Here is a 24,679-nt window from a genome sequence, read left to right on the forward strand (position 1 = left end):
GGATATGGGGAGGGGGAAGGGTAAGCTGTGACAAAGCGAAAGAGAGGCATGGACATATATACACTACCAAACGTAAGGTAGATAGATAGTGGAAAGCAGCCGCAGAGCACGGGGATGTCAGCTCGGTGCTTTGTGACCGCCTGGAGGGGTGGGATGGGGAGGGTGGGAGGGAGGGAGATGCATGAGGGAAGGGATGTGGGAACAGATGTATATGTATGACTGATTCACTTTGTTATAGAGCAGAAACTAATAAAAAAAATCACACACACAAAAACAGGAATACAAATTGGAAAAGAAGTAAAACTGTACTGTTTGCAGATGACATCATACTATACATAGAGAATCCTAAAAATGCCACCAGAAAACTACTAGAGCTAATCAATGAATTTGGTAAAGTTGCAGGATACAAAATTAATGCACAGAAATCTCTTGCCTTCCTATACACTAATGATGAAATATCTAATAGAGAATTTAAAGAAACACTCCCATTTACCATTGCAACAAAAAGAATAAAATACCTAGGAATAAACCTACCTAGGGAGACAAAAGACCTGTATGCAGAAAACTATAAGACACTGATGAAAGAAATTAAAGATGATACCAACAGATGGAGAGATATACCATGCCCTTGGATTGGAAGAATCAATATTGTGAAAATGACTCTACTACCCAAAGCAATCTACAGATTCAATGCAATCCCTATCAAATTACCAATGGCATTTTTTACAGAACTAGAACCAGAAATCTTAAAATTTGTATGGAGACACAAAAGACCCCGAATAGCCAAAGCAGTCTTGAGGGGAAAAAATGGAGCTGGAGGAATCAGACTCCCTGACTTCAGACTATACTACAAAGCTACGGTAATCAAGACAATATGGTACTGGCACAAAAACAGAAACACAGATCAATGGAACAAGATAGAAAGCCCAGTGATAAACCCATGCACCTATGGTCAACTAATCTATGACAAAGGAGGCAAAGATATACAGTGGAGGAAAGACAGTCTCTTCAATAAGTGGTGCTGGGAAAACTGGACAGCTACATGTAAAAGAATGAAATTAGAACACTCCCTAACACCATACACAAAAATAAACTCATGATGATTCGAGACCTAATTGTAGATTTGAGACCTAAATATAAGACCTGACACTATAAAACTTTTAGAGGAGAACATAGGAAGAACACTCTCTGACATAAATCACAGCAAGATCTTTTTTGATCCACCTCCTAGAGTAATGGCAGTAAAAACAAAAGTAAACAAATGGGACCTAATGAAACATCAGAGCTTTTGCACAGCAAAGGAAACCATAAATAAGATGAAAAGACAAAGCTCAGAATGGGAGAAAGTATTCACAAATGAATCAGTGGACAAAGGATTAATCTCCAAAATATGTAAACAGCTCATGCAGCTCAATATTAAAGAAACAAACAACCCAATCCAAAAATGGACAGAAGACCTAAATAGATATTTCTCCAAAGAAGATATACAGATGGCCAAGAAGCACATGAAAAGCTGCTCAACATCACTAATTATTAAAGAAATGCAAATCAAAACTACAATGAGGTATCATCACCTTACACCAGTTAGAATGGGCATCATCAGAAAATCTACAAACAACAAATGCTGGAGAGGGTGTGGAGAAAAGAGAACGCTCTTGCACTGTTGGTGGGAATGTAAATTGATACAGCCACTATGGAGAACAGTATGGAGGTTCCTTAAAAAACCAAAAATAGAATTACCATATGACCCAGGAATCCCACTACTGGGCATATACCCAGAGGAAACCATAATTCTAAAAGACACATGCACCCCAATATTCATTGCAGCACTATTTATAATAGCCAGGTCATGGAAGCAACCTAAATGCCCATCGACAGACAAATGGATAAAGAAGTTGTGGTACATATATACAATGGAATATTATTCAGCCATAAAAAGGAATGAAATTGTTGAGATGTGGATGGACCTAGAGAGTGTCATACAGAGTGAAGTAAGTCAGAAAGAGAAAAACAAATATCGTATATTAACACATGTATGTGGAACGTAGAAAAATGGTACAGATGGTCCGGTTTGTAGGCCGAAGTTGAGACACAGATGTTAACGTATGGACACCAAGGGGGGAAAGCCCCGGGGTGGGGTGGGGATGGTGGTGTGATGAATTGGGCTATTGGGATTGACATGTATACACTGATGTGTGTAAAATTGATGACTAATAAGAACCTGCTGTATAAAAAAAATTAAATTAAAAAATTAAATTAAAAAAAAAGTTAAATAAACAATGAGAATTTTCCTTAACAGCATAGAACTTAAATATTAGCATCTGGTTGTATGGATGTTATGGGAGGGTAAAACAAGGATTGCTTGCTGTCATGCACATATTTGGAAGATCCCAGTTATCCTTCATAGTAGTGTCCTGTGAACTTGTAAAGATTATAGAAAAATCCTTTGCACCTACATTTTTAGAAGATGAACGATCTCTAATGATTGGATACATGAAAATAGATGTATTTAGAAAAGCACAATGTAGGGACTTCCCTGGTCGTCAAGTGGTTAAGACTCTGTGCTCCCAGTGTAGGGGCCCGGGTTCCACCCTTGGTCAGGGAACTAGATCCTGCATGCCACAACTAAGAGCCCACATGCCACCACTGAAAAGATCCCACATGCTGCAATGAAGATCCTGCACGCAGCAGTGAAAATCCCATGTACCATAACTAAGACCTGACGCAAAGAAAGAAAGAAAGAAAGAAAGAAAGAAAGAAAAGCACGATGTAGATGATAAATTATTTCATAACTTACAGGAAGTCCATGTAAAATACTTATTCATAGAACTAAAAGTAAGATTTAAGATTTAAGTTCTTAAAGGAGTAGCTAAAAGTATTTCAACAAAGAAATTGTGCATGAGTGGTTTTTTTTTTCTCTCTTGAAGGCAGATAGTTTTAGTTCCAGAGGGCTTTTGTCATAGGCATTCAAAAAATTCACTGACATCACTCTTAAATTCTTACCTCTTACCCTCTTACCCTACCCTCTACTTTTTGGAAAATGTTTCAAGTCCTTCTCGACTAAGTTCTTCTAAAGCACACTGAGTATCTCTGTCATTACTAGAAACATTGTGGCACTAGTCCTATAAGATGAGAAATTCTTTCTTCATTAATTTATAGTGGTTATTAATAAAATGAACAAGCCATTTAATTACTCAAGTGACCACTCTGAGCCCAATTTGTATATTTTCTAAGAATAGTTAAGGCTAAATTTTAAATGCGAGTAGCCAGTTAGATGCCATATTATTTTGTGTCCAGTCATGTTTGAGATGATTGCATTTTGGTTATCATCTTAAAATAGCAATTCTAAATACTTTACCAACTGCAGATGAATGTTTACAGAAAATTTTAATAGTCTTCTAGAGACAGTTATTCATAGATAGCCATAAATTCTGTTTTTTTTTTAAAGAAAGGCTACCTTTTTATTCTTTTCTTGCAAGTTGAAATTTATTTGTATTAAGCGAGTGGAAAATATCAGGTTATGTTTGTTTTAGTTTAAACGTGAATAAATTCACATTTTACTTCACTTATTAAGGATGAACACAGTCAAGACTTGAAAAGTTGTAAGAGTACAAGATTCATTTTAGAATTGCTACGAGAAAGAGAATTGAAAGACATGTACACTACTCCAGCTGGGCATGAAAGAACAGCTGGAAATACCCATAGAGCTGTTTTTAATGAAAGGGATACAAGTTTCCTGCCCTCTCTGAGGGTTCAGTAACTGGCTCCTTGGTGAATGACTGCTTTGATGAGCCTTGAAAATATAAAATCAGAGATAGGGGTAAATAGTATTGGAAATGATGAACTAAGACCCAGCAAAACAAAGCTGCAGGCACTGTACCTCAAGCTACACCAAAAGTTGATTTAAATTACCAGAAAGATTTTGCCAATTATGAATCAAAACCTTAAATATTCTGCTTCGTGCAGTTTATCATCAGGAAACCGTCACGAACATCCATAAAGATTCAGCCACACAAATGTTCATTACCTGTTAATAATAATAATAATAATAATACCAAGAAGGGGACAACCTTAAAGTTCAAAAATAGAGGAGAAAGGTAAATTATTGAGAGATTATTGTACCGATTTACTGAATGCTGTGTAGTCACTAAAATGACATTGCAAAAGAATATTTAATGTGTGTAAATATATTCACTACATATTGAAATAGAACAAAAAGGAAAGTTATAAAATAATACATACATCATGATTTATGTGTGTTTATGAGCTGTTATATGGCTAAGAGGGCACATACTAAATTTAACTGGTTATCTCTGGCTGTTGCCATTACAGTTTTTAGGGACCACATTTTGGGGTTTTTTGGTGTGTGTGTGTGGCTTTTTGACTTACATTTTAAAGATTAGTTTACAGTTCTTTCATTTTTTAAATTCATGCATTAAAACAAATTTATTGAATACCTCCTCTGGGCAAGATACTGTTCTAGAGTCAGGCACCATGTTAAATAATGCATGCCTTCCTGTGTACCTCTTCTTTAAAAATTATATTTTAAAAGTCAATAGAGGGTTTCCCTGGTGGCACAGTGGTTAAGAATCCACCTGCCAATGCAGGGGACACGGGTTCAAGCCCTGGTCTGGGAAGATCCCACATGCCTCAGAGCAACGAAGCCCGTGCGCCACAACTGCTGAGCCTGCGCTCTAGAGCCCGTGGGCCACAACTACTGAGCCCACGTGCCACAACTACTGAAGCCCACGCACCTAGAGCCTGTGCTCTACAACAAGAGAAGCCACTGCAATGAGAAGCCCGTGCATTGCAACAAAGATTAGCCCCCGCTCGCCACAACTAGAGAAAGCCCGTGTGCAGCAACGAAGACCCAACGCAGCCAAAAATTAAAAAATAAATAAGTTTTTTTAAAAAGCCAATGGAAAAAACTTCAAAACTTAAAAGTTGACTTTAAAGGAAAATTAAGGTCATCAGAGTGATCAGTGGTATCTAGAAGCCTGTCTCTAGACAGAGGAAGAATAACAAAGACCTGAACTTCCAACTCCTCTCTCACCCTTCCTCCTCCTGAGGATGCTTTTAGGCTACCTGCCAGGGAAGGTGAACACAGGGTTGGAAATAAACACTACACTACAGGTGGGATTATCTCAGAGTTATGGAGGAGGATTTTAAGTCCCTGTTTTTAAGGGATGGATCCTGTTAAAAATAAAATGCCTTCAGAGCATTGTAGATTGCAGTAACCTAACCTCATTAATGTAGCAGAGAAAGCACAACAGTACAACGTCTTTACTGCAATTGAGGAAGGAAAGTAAAATGAAGACAGAATCGTTAGCATGTAGAAGCATAAAAAGAAGAGCTCCTGTACATTCAGCAGAATAAAGAGAAGATGGATATGAAAGCAACGTAGCACAAGCTTACACAGCCCCACTGATAGAGTTGCTCTGACTTCCTATTGCCTAAGTGGAAAAGCAGAAAAGAAAAAGAAAGAAAACAAATCCAAGTGATGGTTCAAGCTGTGCGACTATTTGTGAAATTATCAGATAATTTGATAATTCTTTTGACATTTTAATAAAATCCACCATTAATATTTAATTTTAATACTTTTGAGTTAATCTTTCCAATCCAGCACTCTCCCTGAGCACCAACTCAGAAACTTTTTTCAAAGCTGTTTCAGCAAATAAATGCTAAAATTAAGGTATATTTAAAATTTTTTGCTTAGACATAAAACTTCCTTCTTATACCTCTTTTATGGCAGAGCTAGGAATCTGCATAAGCTATTTATGAATTGATGGCTTACTTTAATATTTTAGGGCCAGGTGAAATCTCAGTCTGTGCTTTGGCATGTTTGGGCATTTATCAGGATCATGTCACATACTTTTCAGGCATATACTTAAAAATTGATCATCATAAATAAATGTAAAGCACCCTCCTGAGGAAAACATTCATTATGGGCCAGACTTTAAAACTGGAACATGCAACCAGAAGCTACAGGAATTGGTGTGCAATTTAACACTCACTGTGTTTATCACCGTTCAGATAATTTCAGAGCAATTTGGTATGTAAGAGAAATTCTGAAAAAAAAAAAAAACAAACCCACCTTTTTACTGTGGTAAAAACTTGTCTCTCCCAAGTTTTTATGTAATTATGTTCAACTGCCATTTGTATTAGTCATTAAAACTCCAAAGGATACAGTGAGTAAACAAAAAAGAAAATGTCCTGCAAGATGTGATTTTAGTCTTTTAAGATATATTTTCTTGATTTTAATCTTTTGATCACTGATCCCTTGACTTTAAAAGAAAAAAGTCAAAAACTGAAAACACTTCTATTACAACCACTTTTATATTTGCTGCTAGATTTTGTAAATAGATCATTCTGATCTAACTTTCAGCAATCTAATTTATGAACGTGGTAATCAGAAGTGAAACTAACGCTTTTATTTCAAATGTGTTCCTAACTCATCCATACTCTACAGAATCCATGGTACAGTGTGTGTCCTCAAAGGGGAAAAAAAAGGGTCTAAATTTGACACCTGTGCTCTTGTACAGCAAATGAACGTAGGTTAGTTTAAACTGTGCAGAGCTAACAGAGTCAGTACGTATTTTCTTAAATGGAACTCTGAATTTTTTTCAGCTGCCTTTCAGCTGTGCACTGATGTGTTTCAAACTCCAAATTAAAAAAAAAAAAAAGAATTAAAACAGGACTGCATTCAAACTAGAGTTTTTCATAGTTTTTAAAGAATGCATATGAAGTAGTTTTTTTAAATAAAGCCTTGTTAAAACCACGGCAAAGTCATTCTGATAGATAATTGGGAGCAACAAGGAGAAAGCTTTACAAGAGTATAGATTTCTTTTAAATTGTTCATTTGAGTGACATAAAGTTACACAACATTCTAAGGTTTTCTTTCATTAATAGGGATGAGGTACTAGGCTAAGTGCATGGGTGATACAAAAACTTAATTTTAATCAATAGTTTCACCTGTCTTCTTAATCCCTTTATGGAAGGTATCAGCAAGCAGTGAGAATGGTCCCTCTTAGAACTGTGAGGACCTTAGTCATGTACTTTATGTAATTAAATACCCCACCTCTCACACCTTCTGTTCAAAGAGCTAATTAACAGCTAGAAAGAAAAGACAACAGATGGGAAAGGAGGCGTAGACACTACCAAATTGAATGAAATGGCTCTCTTTGTATCCTGGTGGCTCAAATTCACAAATTTTAGCGTGTCTTAGCTGTTTGCTGAAGATGCTTCATTCTTGCTATCAGCTGAACATGACTGATTTTTAGAATTGCTGGGTCTGTGAAAGTAAAAGGCAGATAAAATAGTTCAGGACCTGATTTTAAAACTCATTAAAACTCATAAGTTATCCATGGGCTCTCTGGGTTTTGATGGCAAATTATATTTTGTATTGTGCTGGTTCATGGGAAGCAAGGTGCATGTGTTTCCCAGGAGAATGGTGGTTATTTACATATGTGCCCTGGAGGCAGGAAAGGGGTTTTGGTTTTCGCTGCTGTAGTGGAGGGGGAAAGATGGAACGGGAGGATGAAATGGAAAGGAATAGGAATTAAGCCCTAAGGACAGTGTCTTTCCTTCTCTCCCAAGAATGTTGGCTGCTCTGGAAGGAAGGGTCAATATCTCCTGTTCAATAATAGCCAAAGGACAAGATAACAAGGGTCAGACTCAGATGGGTCGATGGCCTAACACCTCATAGAAGGAGAATCCAGGAAGGCTAGATTTGCCAAGACGCCAGCCTACAAGCTGCTCCCAGCGACCCCTTCAATTAAGGGTAAAGTGTGTGGCTAAGGTGGGGTCCACAGCGGAAAGACCACAGAAGAAACCATTTTTTAAACTGACACACAAAAAAAAACAGGCTGAGGAGCATCATAATTTCATTATACTAAAGAAAATAGCACTCTGTGGCGATTTTTGTGTATGTTATACCTTCTATAAATCTAAAACCATAATTTTCATGTACTTTTGTAATTCCTATACCAATAAAATAACCACGGTGGAACAGTCATCTTACATAAATGAAAACAGGATTTAATGCAATGAAATTTTATGAGCTTTGAGAGAAACAATTCTTTGAATTATCTTATTTCGCTTAAATGAAATTAACATGCTCTTGCTTTCAGTCGTAAATGATCTGTGCTTTATTGTGAATTTCATTTTCTTCTGCAGAGAGATTTATTTTTAAAGAGAGGTGAGATGGAGGAGCAGAGAGGGGTCTGCCTCTTGGGTTGTAGGTGATCTGAGGTTTAAGCCTTACCGGCGTCTGCCTGGGGTGAGGCTCCCTGCAGTTCTGCTGAGGATTCTAAGTCAGGAAGGAGGCCAGAAAGAGAGAAGAGGTGCTCCACTGTGAGACCCCCAAAGTGTGCTGAAGGGACATAGCCCTCCAAGGCTATGCCTCCTCTCTTAGACTGGGGGGTGAGAAGAGGGCAGTGTTGGTATGTGGCAACTCCAGTCTGTTCCTGGGATGAAAATGAGCAGATGCGGACCATAAGGCCTTCAGCCCAAATGAAGAGTTCCTGGCCACTACCATGATTCTCTGGATAAAGCAGACACTTGAAGAGCGGAGGGGAGCCCATGATTCCTCAGTCTCAGAGCCTGAGAAGGGTTCATTGGAAATTCAGTGGGACTGATTTTCTGATCGTGGGACAGCATAGCTCTGTCTGCCCTGTATCTGCACAAGTTTCTTTGGAAAGAGAGGAAGGTACCTTTTCAAGTTCTCTCAGTGTTCCCATGGAGAGTCCGTTGTGGAACGACATTGATGGGAGAGATTGTTATAGGCATTTCCAAAGGATATTAAGACTTTTGAGGTCTTTTTTTATTTTCTTGCGGTACGCGGGCCTCTCACTGTTGTGGCCTCTCCCGTTGCGGAGCACAGGCTCCGGACGCGCAGGCCCAGCGGCCATGGCTCACGGGCCAACTGTTCTGCGGCACGTGGGATCTTCCTGGACCGGGGCACGAACCCGTGTCCCCTGCATCGGCAGGCGGACTCTCAACCACTGCACCACCAGGGAAGCCCGACTTTTGAGGTCTTGTATTAAGATTGGAGCTGATGGGCGGTGTCAAAGTATACTTCCCAAAAAATTTAAAATGAGACTCTCATAAAAGGAGAAAAAGAATATGTGTTAAAGATTTTTAAAAAAATCTCATTAAGTAATGATGGAACCACTAAGATGCTAAAGTTTATTCAAGGAGTATTTGAGGAACAGAGCATTTATAGAGACTTTAATAAAATAATATTAGGGTAAGATTGCTAGGTAAGATACAAAACTTGTTATCATCCAAAACAGCAATAAGCTATAATTTCTAGAGTTATCTTTTCTACCACACAGAAATAATGTGTATTTCTGCAGGAAACAGATCTACAAGTTAGCATGTAACTTCACAGAGACTGAGCCCTTAATTAACATTTTACTAAAAATTAATCCTTGGGTGGACCTGTTAAAACAGTGCCTCAGTATGATTCTTAAAAGGACATGGAATTATCCTCTTTGCCTTATTTACAAGTTTTGGATCATTTTTCTGGACAATAGGGAATCTTGTCTAGTACCTCTTGATATTTATCCCTCTTATTCTTTTTCCTTAAACTCATGTTACCCATGTGTGATTGTGGTTGATTAGCACAGACTTTTTGCTTTTATCTTCCTCTCCTGGGCCCCTTTACTCACACACACATATCCCAGCATCACCACAACACACATATAATGCCAGGATCCAAAAGAGAAGAGTCAGGTGGCTCTGACTGAATACACCCATTGAATTGAATATACCAATGTGTTGAACTCACTGCTGATATAGAAGGGTGAACTTAACTTTTGAATTATTCTGCAAAATTCAGGAGGTTGTAGGCATGGTCTAGGCCAATTCCTTTACTATGAATGTCAAGGGAATAGGCCAAGTTTTTTGTTGTAGAGAAAATTCCTTTCAGTAATTAATGCTAGATCCAAGAGGGCTTGCCATACTCACTATCACATCCCTAGTGGATATATTAAGGGTACCCCCAGGGCATACTTTGCTGGTATCAGCAACCTAGGCACACACTTTATCTGAGATTCCTGCTTCTGGAATTTGCTGGTGACTGCAGCCTATTCCCTCAGAGATTTTCTTAAGGACCCTTTTCAGCTGTCTCTCTTTTCTATCCTGTCCCAAAGCCATCAACATTCCTTCCCTCTTTCGGCTCACTGCCCACACAGAAGAATGAAGCCAAATTCGGTTATAGAAAACTATGGAACCAAAGAGAATAATTTCTTTATTATGGTGAATTATGCCTTCTGATTCTGTTTAACCCAGATATAGTCATTTCATATTTTTATCCTGCTTAGGAAAAAGTGAATTTAAGAATTCTGAGCATTAGTTAAATCATTTAAATCCACAGCTGCCAGGGAACCTCGAAAATAATAGGGAGCACTTTGATGATTTTTTCACATTTGCGATAACTTCTGCAGCGATTCTTTGCAACTCCTTCAGTGGGTTAAAACCCTTGTTCTCTCCATAATCAGGTTTGGCTTCAACCTTGGATAAGTCCTTGTGTTTTCAGGAACCATGGTTATCTTCCCTAAAGAGAGTGACATCTCTTATGAGTCAATTTTAATGCTCGTCCTTAGCTAGAATGCTCACTCATGGCAAGATGAAAAGAATTCTACTGTTTCATTATTTCAAAAACATATTATCTGGCTTTCTCTGGACTGATTTAGGTATTTACAACCAGAAAATGTGTTTCGAATTCTTTTACTAGTATCTTACCTTCCTCATAGTATTGGTACATCGATCGTATCAAAATTTAATTTGATATTAGTCTTCTTTATGTCCTTATGACAGAAGGCCAGAGTGTCACCTCAGGATGAGTTCTACCACTACCTGGCAACAGCAAACTGACATCGTGGTTTAGAAAGACACACTTAGCCTAGAGCATTTTTCAGTTACAAGACCGTGTTCTATGAAAGGTCAGGTTTGTTTGTTTATTTGTTTTGCTGGTTGGTCGATTTATTAAATGTAGCAATGCATATGGTATTCACATGGTTTTTCTAAAGGGAAAAATCCATCCAAAATATAAGATCCCAGTAATGTTCTTGATAGTTCTGCAGTGTCAAGGCAGCAAATGTGTTATCACTCTGTAATTAATTCCACTAGTGCTGTCTCATTCACTTATCAGATTTAAATTAAATTCAATAAACAGTATTGAATACCTCCTACAAGATATAGGTAGTCCCTGCCCCTAAGGAATGTGCAATTTAGTGGCCATGAAGGAATGTACTCAACCAATAGTAATACTAGCCAGAATGGTGTTATTGATTTAATAAAGATATACCAGTCATGGTCATGAAAACATTGACCACCCCCCACCCTAAATTTTGACTGGATAGGATGCTAAAGGGACCTTGGAAATCATCTGACTCAACCATCTCACTTTTAAAAAGAAATTTATGTTATTCTTTATTAGAGTAATCTATATTTGTTGTAGAAAGTTTAGAATATGTAGAAAAGTGGAAAGAAATCGAACACCCAAAGTCCCTATACTACAAAGCAGTTTTTATTAACTCTTTTGGTATATTTCCTTCCAGTCTCCTTCTCACATATTTTATTTTTTACATACATGAGATAGTATTAAATATGCAATTTTATGCATTGATTACTTTTCCATAAACTATTCTGACATGATCCTTTCCCAGTGTTATTAAAAACTCTTGGTAGGGCTTCCCTGGTGGCACAGTGGTTGAGAGTCCACCTGCCGATGCAGGGGACACGGGTTCATGCCCCGGTCTGGGAAGATCCCACATGCCGCGGAGCGGCTGGGCCCGTGAGCCTTGGCTGCTGAGCCTGCGCGTCCTGGGCCTGTGCTCCACAACGGGAGAGGCCACAACAGTGAGAGGCCCACGTACCACAAAAAAAACAAAAAAACTCTTGGTAAACATTTTTTAAGCTAAATAATGTTCAACTATTGGATCAGTCATAACTTAGACATTCTTCTATTTAGGTTGTTTATACTGTTTCACTATTGGATGGCTTTGGGCTTAAAACTTTCTCAGGATGTAGGTTTATGGGTCAAAGTTCATGAACATTTTTAAGGCTCTTGCAAGATAGTTTTTGAACACCACGCATTGTGTACCTTGCGTTTGCCTTTATCTTCACAGCAGGTTTCATTAGCCTTCCTTACACATACTACAGGCTCTTCTGCCTTTTAATTGGCAAGGAAATCACCAGGAACTGAATATACACTGGAGGGAGGAGATAAGCAGAGTTATCAAAAGCAGCTCCCAAGAAGAGTTGGAAACTTAATCTAGCTAAGCTTCTAGTAGTGCCCTCCTGACAAATGTGTTTTCTCCTTTTGAAGTTGCATAGACCTTGACTTACACAAGTAGAGAAAGTTAATGGTTCCTTACTTATGGAATTGAGTGGAGAAGGCAGAAATTAGATTAGATTCATGCATTTCTAGGAACCACTGAGTTTCCAGTAATTGTTAATAACAATTTCAAACAACACGGCTTTCTCTAATAGCTGTGAAGGGGTGTGAGCAGAATCATGAGAAACAGTCACTGCTGTTACTGATGTGCCATCATGAAGGGAGCTAGTTTATTCTGGGCTAGGCTCAAAGGCCTGGCGTCCACTGAGGTCCAGTATGGCCTGAAACATTATATTAAGCCTGAGACTGGGAGACCTGTGGGATCCCCCAACCTCTATCCTGTGCCCCTGGGAGCCTCTGAATGGAGCGTTGACATAGGCTGGGGTGGTCTGACACTTCTGCAGACTCAGCCCCCTCTTCTGGCCTGAGCCAGAGTCAGGTCACAGCACAGTGGACTCAGGATTGGCCTTGAGGTTGCCTAAACAGCATCTCATTCTCAAGCACAGACAAGTGGAATGTGAAATAGAATTTCTGACAGAGGTGCCAACTTTCCAGGGACCTTGGTCTGCTTCCAGCCCTTTGACTTGAAGACTCATAAATGTCCTCACTGCCAAAAGATAAATAACTCCATTTTTAAAACTTTCCTCAGAGCACCTCCTTGACATGGTCCCCAAGGATATTTTCTGATTGGTTCTCTAACTCCTCTTCGCCCTCCTCACCTGTGGAAGCTAGTTATGAAGTCCAAGTCTAACCAGCACTGACAAGAGCAAGGGTTACCTCACAGACCCACTGGCTACACCTTTCTGTTTTTATATTCCGAACCATACTTGGTTTCTGCTTTCTTAAATAGCACATTTAGAAACTGGTTTAGTTCAGCTGAAGGTCTCTTGAAATCCCTGAATTTTTTCCTGCCATATTTTCAAATAACTAGTCATAAGCTATACTACTTACAAAGCTTGGGTTTCCAGCTAAAGGGTAATATTTGTGTGTTTCCTTGCAATTTTGGATTAGATCACTGTTTTGTTAACCCAGCGGCCAGTTGGCTTATGGTCAAGTTCATATTTATTCTTGATTTTGTTATCACAGATTCACTTTTTAGAGAAAGAGGCTTAAACTTGGCCTTCTATTACCTCTGCTGTTTTAAAATCCAAGACGTTGAGGTGTTCTTTGTGTGAGTCCTCCGGTCCTGTGGAAATGCCTTCCAAATTCAGAAAATGTCCTATGAATTGTTATAATCTTAAATACAATTGTTTTCTCAGGCCCCCCAAAGTTATAGAGCATCCCAGCCACCCCCCACCCCGAGCTGAACCAGAGAGTTCACGTTTTACAAATAAGATGGTTGAAAAGCCTGCTTGCTCTCATCTTAGCTTTTTTCTCTCAATTCCCACTTCAGATGCCCATCTTTACTTGTCAGTGGGGGTTGGGAGTAGCTTGAATCTCAGACCTTCTGGTTTTTTCAGCCAAGGGAGTCTTGGCAAACGCAAGGTGGTAGGAGGACACTGTGGGAGAAGAGGTGGAGGTCAGGCAGTGCTAGATTCTCCATACGAGCTTCATAAATGATTGATCAATTGAGAAAAGAAGCAGTTCTGGGGTTTTGGAGATAACAAGGAATAAGATTAAGTAGTCCAGATAAAGGCTTTATTAAAGCAGTCATTTTAATAGATTTTTTAGGCGGTCGATCCTTGGAATGAGTGCAAATTTTTTATTGAGCCAGTAGAAACTGATGGTGACATATTGGACGTGTACATTGGATTTACGAGTGTAATTCAATGTGAAAACTAGCATGTGAATGCATGGATTGTGTAAATGTTACGTATAAATTATATTCTTTGATTTATAACTATAAGCTTTATGTGCAGAACTCATTGACTTTTTATGATGCTGCTTGTTTGGCATGTATTCTTAGCTATAACTGTGTTTCAAAAGAACCATTCTATTCCGTATTTTGACAAGGTAGGTTGCGGGTGATCTCTGTAGAGCAATGTTATTTTCCAGTAATATTGCAGACCACAGGCTGAAGTACAAGTTTGTATAATGAGTCATGGTAGGAGCTCTCTGTCTCCCTCCGGCCCCCATATTCTTCCCCTGAGTCGTTTATGCAGAGTCGAGTCTCTGAGCAGTGCTGTGTATCTGCATCATCCCGTGGACTCTATATGTTTAGAATCAATTTTAAATTAGAAAGAAAATTCTAAACATAAACGTCAGTTTTGAATGACCTACAAATTGCTTTTCTGCCCCCCTTTTTCACATTGCCTTCTTAACTAACAAAGAAGAATCGCTAACAGAAGAGGCATATTAGAGGAGCTAGATTCCAATTAAGGTCCCCTGTGACTGCTGTGTAACTAAAATGACTACTTACCACTCCTAGGAAACAAAGAGGAAAATCTCAAAGATCAAAGGGAATTGTTGAAGTTAAGAGACATAAAAAGACCCACATACTTTAAAAAAACACACACACATGCACACACACACACATAAAAACTCTTCTTGTCTCCTACCCTCATCCCTGTTGGGTTTTTTTTTTTTTTAATATCAGGGAAAAGTTTCAGCTTATCAGTTGATAGGAAGACATTGTTTTGTGGGGTAGATAACATGGGTTTTGAACTAGACCTGGTTCGGTTTCCTCATCTGTATTTTCCAGGCTGTGTGAACTTGAGCAAGTTACTTAATGGATTACTTGAGGATAGATTGAGGTAATCCATGGAAGGCTCAGCTCATAGTAAATGCTTAATACCTTTCGGTTGTCATCAGTGAGAATCTTCATCATTATCACTTATCACCACCAGCGCCTTCATATCACCGTCATCACGGCCTCCACCGCTGCCAGTCACCATCACCATCACCATCACCACCACCATCACCACCACCATCACCACCACCATCACCACCACCACCACCACCACCACCACCACCACCACCACCATCACCACCACCATCACCACCACCATCACCATCACCACCACCACCACCACCACCATCACCATCACCATCACCATCACCACCACCATCACCATCACCACCATCACCACCATCACCATCACCACCATCACCACCACCATCACCATCACCACCATCACCACCACCATCACCATCACCATCACCATCACCACCACCATCACCACCACCATCACCATCACCACCACCACCACCATCACCATCACCATCACCACCATCACCACCACCATCACCATCACCATCACCACCACCATCACCATCACCACCACCATCACCACCACCATCACCATCACCTCCTGACTCTCCTGGTTTTCCTCCTACCCCTCTGTACCCTCCCCTCCTCACAACCCCTTTTGCAGACTCTCTTCCTCTTCCAAACCCTAAATACTGGGATTCCTGAGGTTTACACCCTCTCTCACTACACATTCTCCCTGGCAGCCTCATCCACGGTGGGGGCTTCCTGTCTCAGCCATTGCTGATGATTCCCAAATCCATTACTCCAGCCGAGATCGCTCTTCTAAGCTTCACACATTATATCCATCTGTCCACTGGACATCTCCCCTTAAATGTCCCAGCAGCACTTCAGACTAAAGCTCAACACAATTTCCCTCCCCTGACCTGTGCCTTCTCTTTGTTTCTTATCTTTTTTTTTTTTTTTGCAGTACGCGGGCCTCTCACTGTTGTGGCCTCTCCCGTTGCGGAGCACAGGCTCCGGACGCACAGGCCCAGCGGCCATGGCTCACGGGCCCAGCCGCTCCGCGGCATGTGGGATCCTCCCGGACCAGGGCACGAACCCGCGTCCCCTGCATCGGGAGGCGGACTCTCAACCACTGAGCCACCAGGGAAGCCCTCTTTGTTTCTTATCTTAAAGAAGACCTCACAATTCACCCTGTTACCAAAGCAAGAAAATTGGGTGTCATCCTTGACTCTACACTTTCCCCTTCCTCCGCTGGTCAGTCGATGAATGATGTCTATTACACCTTCTAGGCTCTCAGGTTCATGTGGGTAATGACCATTTTAGAACTGGAAATCTCGGTGCCTAGCACAGTACTCAATAACTATTGAATGAGTGAATAAAGGAGTGAATGAAAGTCCTGAATATCCCCACTTCCTTCCGTTTCCTCTGCCTCTTCTGTAGTACAGGCCACTGCCCCTTCTCAACAACTTAATAATTCATAATTTAGAAATCCCATAGTTGAAATATCCTAACTGATCTCCCTGCTTATAGGGTTGCAGTTCTCACCCCCAGCACCACTGCAGTTCATTTTCCACACCGCACAGAGAGATTTTCACGAAACCCAAGAATCTGATTGTGATCATGCCTCTTCCCAGCTGAAAGCACTGCAATGACTCTCACTAATTATCCTGATTTGATGTCCTGGCTTACAGCTGTTATCCCGGTGCAATTGTCAATCTCATAAATGTCCTGATTGGGCGATAATGATATGATCACCCCATACCTGATCTGTCGTCTGCTTACGTTTCCAGCCTTACTGCTCCTCATTCTTTCCTTACCCCTACATGCTATCTAGTCTTATTAAACTTAAAGCTTTTCATATTTGTTGTGTTCTCACATGCTCTTCCTTCTGCGTAGAAATTCCCTTCTCTCTTTGCCTCGCAGATTCCTACCATCCGGGTCTCAGGCTAAACCTTCCTTTACAGAAGAGTCTTCTCCGACCCCCAGGGTTATGTCAGGTACCTCTTCCTTCATGTTCCCATAGCATCTTGCATCCTAGCTCTAGCCACACTGTTTTCACTACCCGTTAACTTCTATGGGTTCCCCACTAGCCTCTAAGTTCTCTCAGGTCAGTGGCCACATCTGTTCGCTGCACAGTTGAATCCTGGTGCCTAACCCAGGCTCCCTGACAGAGATGACATTCAGCAAACGTGTAGTGAATGACTGAAGTAAAAACCCCATGCTGGGCTTCCCTGGTGGCGCAGTGGTTGAGAGTCCGCCTGCCGATGCAGGGGACACGGGTTCGTGCCCCAGTCCAGGAGGATCCCACATGCCGCAGAGTGGCTGGGCCCGTGAGGCATGGCCGCTGAGCCTGCGCGTCCAGAGCCTGTATTCCACAACGGGAGAGGCCACAGTAGTGAGAAGCCTGCATACCGCAAAAAAAAAAAAAAAAAAAAAAATCACATGCTATTAGAATGATCAAAGTACACGTGTGGAAAAATCTTCCACGATAAATCTTCTGGGAATATGCCTACTTTTTGACTGTAAACAGTACATTGTCTTCTTGCTTCTGTTCATCGTGTTTGTGATAATGGTGGAAATGATTCTGTGTTCCTTTGATTAAAAGTTCATTCTAGGACAGGATTTGGAGTTGGTACACACTGTCAATTCCAGGAACTCTTGCAGGTGATGATGTTGCAAAACAAAGCAAAGAACAGCTGTTTTCTAGCCTTTTCAAGCAGTTGAAGCTACTTTTATTTCAACTATGTATGGCAGATGGTTTTAAAGTTATTAGTTTTGAAGTGAAAATTAAATTTTCTCTCATTATTCTAATGTATCCTAGATTGCTTAAGTTCCAAATTCTATTCTCACACTAATAAAAACAAACATAAAATGTCTCATACTTCCAATATAATTATTTGTATTGTATTATTTGAAAACTTGAAATTGTGTGCTTTTAGATGGTAAATTTTACACTGTTATTTGATCTACCAGAGAATGCAAACATTTTGTTTCACATGCATTGACGAGAAAGGAGTTCTGGACCTATCTAGGGGTCTGTGTACATCATTCTAGTAAGTGAAAAGGAAGGTTAATGGCTTTTATTCCAAACAGAAATAGCTTTAGTGTTTTTATTACAAAAACAATACACATTCATGGCCAAAAAAAAAATCAGGAAAGATAAAGAAGAAAATGAAAATCATCTGTATTCCCACTTTTAGGTTACTGTGTTAAACATTTTAGGGTATATATTTCTCATCTTTTTTTCTGCATGTATAGTCATATCAATACAGTTTTTTAAATGGAAATGGTATCATTCCACACATATGGCTTTAAAATGTGTTTTTCCACTTGACAAGTTTGGGACTTTCCGGGAGAAAAAAATGGGTAAAGAGCATGTTAGGAAGTTTTGCTTTCTAGTGTGTTGAGGGGTGTAATTTCCCCTTCGCCATCCCCATTAAGAAAACTTAAATAATCGGTATTACTTTTTGAATCAGTCAGGGTGCATTTGAAGGAAACAGAAGCCATGCTAGCTGTTTTAAGCAGAAGGAGATTTGATTTTTTTAAAATAGGTGTTTATATAATATTGTTGGAAGGTCTAGAAGAGGGTGCCCTAGGCTGATCCTCCAGAAATAAACCTAAACTGCACTTGGACTGCCAGGGTGGCTGCCCCTTCCTCATGGTCAGGGAGATGGGGAATCAGAAAGCAGCCCTGGAATGGCTGCTCCATAGACACACCACCCCAGCTGGCGTACGGGGACAGACTTGTCACTGCCACTGCTATTGGCCCTAGAGCCACACAGCATCTGCTTAATCCACACTGCCAAAAACGGATGCCTGTATCCCTGTCTTGCTTCTCTACCTTCACGAAGACAGTAGCCTGCACGCAGGAAGCTGAAAGACAAGCTAAAGTCTCCATGACTCTGCTTACCATCAGAAATCAGAGATGCAGTCTGCTTACTTCTGTCTCTAAAATTTCAGACTGCATCTAGTTGGCAGAACCTAAATCAGATCTGAAACCCTAGTTCAAGGGAGTCTAGGAAATGTAGTTTTGAGCTGTCTAGTCTCTGCAGTAGAGGGCAGCCCAATCCCATCAGTCAGGAGGCTGGAGTGGACATTGAATACTGCCATATTCACCACACATCAAGGCTTTGGGTGTTGGGTTTTTGTCCCTTTTGGATGCATCACTCTACAAAGAAGAACTTAACAGCAACATAAAGAGAGGGAGAGCTTATCAGAAGGGGTGATATATACCACTACAATTTATTTACTCCATCCCTATTGCTATTTATTCATTTTCTGTTGGTTGTTTTTTTTTTTCCCATATAAACAGTGTCTTGATAAACTGCTCTTAGCAGAGTCACTAATAGCCTCCATGTTCCTAAACCCAATGGGCAATTCTCAGGCCCCATTTTACTTGACCTATCAGGACTTTTGACACGGCTATGCATTCTCTCCTTAAAACTCTTTCTTCACTTGGTTTCAGAACCTCCTGCTCTCCTGATGTTCTCTCTAGCTCACCTGCTCAATCTGCATCTCCCTGCTGGTTCCTTCTCATCTCTCTAGCTCTTAATGTTGGGTGCCCAGGATCCAGTCTCCCTTCTGTGTTTACTCCCTGGCTCATCTCATCCAGCCTTATGGCTTTAAATACCCTGAAGTCCACACCCATGTATCCTACAGCTGCCAATTAACATGTACTTTTGATGCTTTAAAAACATCTCAAACCTAACATTTCCAAAATCGAACTTCTGCTTTTTCCCACTACATATATTCCACTCACGTCTCCATTTCGGTTCGTGGAACCTCCATCCTTCAGTTTGCTTACAGCAAAATCCTGAGTGTCATCCTTTAATTCTCTCTCTCACATTCACATTCAGTCCATCAGCAAATCCTGTTGATTCTGCCTCCAAAAATATACACAGTCCAACACTTTTCTCCATCCCCACTTGCTCCCTGCTGGTCCAAGCCACTGTCTTGGACTTTTGCCCCAGATCTTCAGTGGTCTCTGTGCCCTCCCTAGAGTCTAAAAGTTAGAACATGTCACCCCTCTGCTCAAAGCACTGCAGTGAAATTCTATCTCACTCAGGATAGAAGTCACAGACATTTTACAACAACCCAGAAGGCTCCTTGTGATATTACTACCCATGGTGCCACCATCTTTCTGATTTCCTTTCCTGTCATTCTCATCCTTGCTCACCTTGCTCCAGTCTCACTGATGATCTTAAGCATCTCTGTCGCTAAAGGACTCGTCAATTGCTGGCCCCTCTGCTTGGAATGCTCTTCCCTCAGATATCCACAAGGCTCTCTCATCGCCCCCAGACGTTGTTCATCCATCACCTGCTCAGTAAGGCCTTTCCTGATCTCTGTATTTAAAGTTACAAATGGACCTCTCCTCCAGCCTTCCGAACCCTCCTTCTCGCTGTTTTATCTTTCTCCATCGCACCTACGGCTTTCTAATTAATTATATAACTTCTTTTTTCTATTGCCTGCCCTGCCCCCCATGAAAAATTTGATTTTTAAATATATATATATATTTTTTTTTATTAGTCTCTGCTTTACAACAAAGTGAATCAGTCATACGTATACATCTGTTCCCACATCCCCTCCCTCCTGCGTCTCCCTCCCTCCCACCCTCCCCATCCCACCCCTCCAGGCGGCCACGAAGCACCGAGCTGATCCCCCCGCGCCACGCGGCCACCCCCCACCATCCATCCACCCCACGCCCGGCAGTGTATACACGTCCATGCCTCATGGGTAGTCATTTGTCAAGTGTTTGTTGAATGAATATATTTCTTTATGCATGTGTCATTGTGCACTTGTCTAATTATTTAGTGGGGATTAATTCCTAGATATATTAATTCCTAGATATTCCTAGATATGCACAAAATTGCCTGGAAAGGTTTTAACAATTTGTTCTCCCAACAAGAGTCAAAGAAATGTCTTTTTCCTGACACCCTCACCAACATCATACCCTAGTCACACTATCTGTTCCATTCCTTGAACTCACCGTGTTCATCCCCACTTGATGCATTTGCCCTGACTCCTTCCTGCTCCCAGAATGCTCTCCTGCCACACTTTGACTTGATTTCACTCTTCTTATTCAGGTCTCACTTGAACTGTCATCTCCTTGCTTGGAGAGGCCTCCCCTGGCCATCAGCTGTAGAGTAACTTCCCAGTCACTCCATATCCCATCACCCTACTTTACTTTCATTACAGCATATTTCACTACCAGACATTTTCTTATGTGTATGTTGTTTATTTGTTTGTCTGTGCTTTCCCACTCTAGAATGTAAGCTCCGTGAGGACAAGAGCTTCCTAAGTCTTTTGCAACGCTATCTCCATAAATATGTGTTTGATAATGGAATGGACCCTGGGTATTGTAATTTTCTCGTTGTGACGATCTGCTGGGTGGGAAGTGGATTTAACATGAATTATTTGCCTAGATTGGTGAAGCTGAGCAACTTTTCAAGTATGAAAGCTTTCTTTTGAATAACAAATGCTAAGATGACCTAGAAGTTGAAATATTCAGTTAGCATATTTGTTTTAGATATGCTATATCAGATTTCTTATGTTTCTGAGAAGCTGCATGATTTCTTAAGTTTCTGAAGCCTGCTTTCTCATTTATGTCAACATTTGTATCCATAAAGTAGGATTCCTTCTGCAAATTGCACTCACGTACTGTTGTTTTCTTTGTGTCTCCACAGCTTTTGGAAAGAACCAACAGTGTTTTTGAAGAGTCAGATGCTGGTGCTACCAAGAGTCCACTCCACTTAGCTGTAAGTGAGATGCTGTGGGCAGCTTCCCCTGTTACAAAAAGAACCTAAGTGTTCCTAAAACTAGGCTGCTCTTAAAAGGAAAGCATAGCAATGCATAATAACTCATGATGGAAACAGTACATGGGTAAAGACTCAGGCTGCGGTGAGAAAGCATGTCTCAAATTCCAATCCCAGCTTCTCACTGGTGACCTCAGACACATTACTTACCCTGGCTGAGCCTCGATTTCCCCATCTGTGAAGTGAGGATACAGGAAAAGAGACAACATGCATGAAGCTGTATCACAGTGCCCTTAATAATGATTGTTATACATTTTAAGTCTCTAAATTATTATTATCTAGTAGTTAAATCAGTAAACTGAGGAAATGTTTTATTTTGGTTTTAGAGATTTAAGTATAGACAGCAAGTACTGAACTTACAGATAATCGAATGCCACAGTTAAAAACTTGAGATATTTAAATACAGACTTGTGACAGCAAGATGAAAATATGCATAATTGCAACTCTTCCGCTTCTGCCTGGACTTGGAATCGGGGTCTCAGAGGAGGTATCAGGCGCTGATTCTTGTACTGGGTGAGATCTGGGAGGGAGGGGAACAGGAGTTATTCTGTCACCAGTAAAGCTTCCTTTCCACATCCCAGTCATTGAAGAGACATGCAATAGCTCAGAGTGAGGATCCCCAAACTCTCTCTGAGGGTGACCGAGCTGGGAAGCTCACTACCACTCTACTTCGGTTAAGGTCTTGCTCACCGTTGATCAGCAGCAGCTGTTCCCTAGGGACCGCTCAGACTGGCAACAGCCAGCTCACCTACGCAGGGCTCTGCTGAGCTGTGAGGCATTGGTCCAGGGCCATCAAGAAGGTGTTTGGGGGCTTCCCTGGTGGCGCAGTGGTTGAGAGTCCGCCTGCCGATGCAGGGGATACGGGTTCGTGCCCCGGTCCGGGAAGATCCCACATGCCGCAGAGCAGCTGGGCCCGTGAGCCATGGCCACTGAGCCTGCGCGTCCGGAGCCTGTGCTCCACAACGGGAGAGGCCACAGCAGTGAGAGGCCCGCGTACCGCAAAAAAAAAAAAAGAAGGTGTTTGGATGCACCCAGAGGCTAGATGCTGGGAAGAGTAGGATGCTGGGTCTCTGTGTTTAATGGTTATGACATTTCAGTCAGTACCACGCACACATAAGCACTTATTCAGTTTCCTTCTGATGAAAAATTGAGATGGAGATTTTGGAGAGCAGAGAGGAGTGTTGTACTGATGGCATACATAAGCAGTCAGGCAAGGTGAGAAGGGATGAGGCCATGCCATAAGGATTGGGATGAACCGAGCACACTCATGGGGCCCTTGCTTCTTTGCCAGTCTCCCCACATACCAGCACACCTGATAACATCCCACTCACCACCCTCTGCCACATCTACCAATGCAGCGACTATACACACGGACACACGCACACACTGAGTCCAGTGAAATCAGGCTAAAATGTCCATTCGTCTTTCTTCCAGACATGGGCTTAGAGTAGAAGAGGTGGATGGAGAGTGGGATATTTACATGTAGAAAATTTCATACCAGTTGGCTCTTAGCACAGGTTGCTCTAAAGGTTGACCCTAGAATCTCTGCCCAGCCATCTGCTGTGCCTGGGGAAGTTACCCCAGAGCTGGGAGAGGCCTATTGGACAGGTTATCTCAGGTAGAATTCTCATGCCCTATGAGGGTGGGGTTGATTGCATTGCTAAGCCTGCTGGTAATATGAGAAGAGACTTTCCTAGCTTCCAAAAAATTCTATCATCTCTCATTCTTTTTTTCTTTTCTTTCAAAAATTATTGTTGAGTGCTTACTGGGTGCCAGATGCTCTGCTAAGTGTTGTGGGTTCCCAGTCCTGTAAAGACAGGGTGGTACAATATCATTGGAGAGAGTTGGGTTTTGGTAGTTCTACACCTAGGGGATCCTAGCCACCAGTCTTCTCATTAGCAACTCACCTGGACATGGTTTTTCCATCTGTAAATTAAAAGGAGTGAGTCAGTTAAGGATCCCCAAACCCTTTCCAATTTGTTAATTTATTTAATTTATTTATTTTTATTTTTATTTTTGCGGTACGCGGGTCTCTCACTGCTGTGGCCTCTCCCGTTGCGGAGCACAGGCTCCAGACGTGCAGGCTCAGTGGCCATGGCTCACGGGCCCAGCTGCTCCGCGCGGCATGTGGGATCCTCCCAGACCAGGGCTCGAACCTGTGTCCCCTACATCGGCAGGCGGACTCTCAACCACTGCGCCACCAGCGAAGCCCTAATTGTTTTTTGTATGATCTTGGCCAGGTACCTAACCTCTTGTGTCTCAGTTTTCCCACTCATAATATGGGGAGAATAGCAGTACCTCTGTCATAGGGCCTCTGGGGGGATGACCTGGGTTAATGCATGGAAAGCAGTTAGAACAGCACCTGGCACTATCATCCTCTCGCTATCAGTAACATCACTATCATTCTTTCCTTTGACATGTACTGACTGTGCGTGTACCAAATACTGTTTCGGGAGCTGGAGAGATGGCAACAAACAAAACCCGGCCACTGTCCTTGTAGAGTGTGCAGTCTAGGAGAGACAATAGGCAAGTAAATATACAACGTGGCAGGTGGTCAGAAGTGCTGCTGCAAATGGGAGCAGTGAGACAGAGAGCATCAAGGTGGCAGACTGGGCGCTGTTTCCCACAACATAGCATCTCACGTTTGACCAGGGATGCGACGAGCTAACCATTTGGTCTCGGACAGAAGAATGCTCTGGGCAGAGTGCAGAGTCCCTGGGGTGAGAGCACACTTGGCATGTTCCCAGAACAGCAAGGCCACCATGGCTGGAGCACAGGGATGCAGGGAGGGTGGTAGGGGTCCGAGTCTTGTAGAGGGGGCAGGGAGACGGGGTAGGGCCACAGACTCCAGGGGGATATTTGACTTCTTCA

The 24,679-nt window shown here is 41.5% G+C and overlaps 1 protein-coding gene across 3 annotated transcripts in view; it reads left to right on the forward strand.

Annotated features, from left to right (window-relative positions):
• ANKRD44 (ankyrin repeat domain 44) overlaps positions 1-24,679 on the forward strand; it is a 326,875-nt gene that overhangs the window by 269,872 nt on the left and 32,324 nt on the right. For all 3 annotated transcript variants that reach the window (XM_060106327.1, XM_060106328.1, XM_060106326.1), the window contains exon 17: positions 21,680-21,751. In XM_060106327.1, the coding sequence (XP_059962310.1) occupies positions 21,680-21,751 (72 nt within the window). The remainder of the gene's footprint in view (positions 1-21,679; positions 21,752-24,679) is intronic.

Source organism: Mesoplodon densirostris, chromosome 8 (assembly GCF_025265405.1).
Source record: "Mesoplodon densirostris isolate mMesDen1 chromosome 8, mMesDen1 primary haplotype, whole genome shotgun sequence".
NCBI lineage: Eukaryota > Metazoa > Chordata > Mammalia > Artiodactyla > Ziphiidae > Mesoplodon > Mesoplodon densirostris.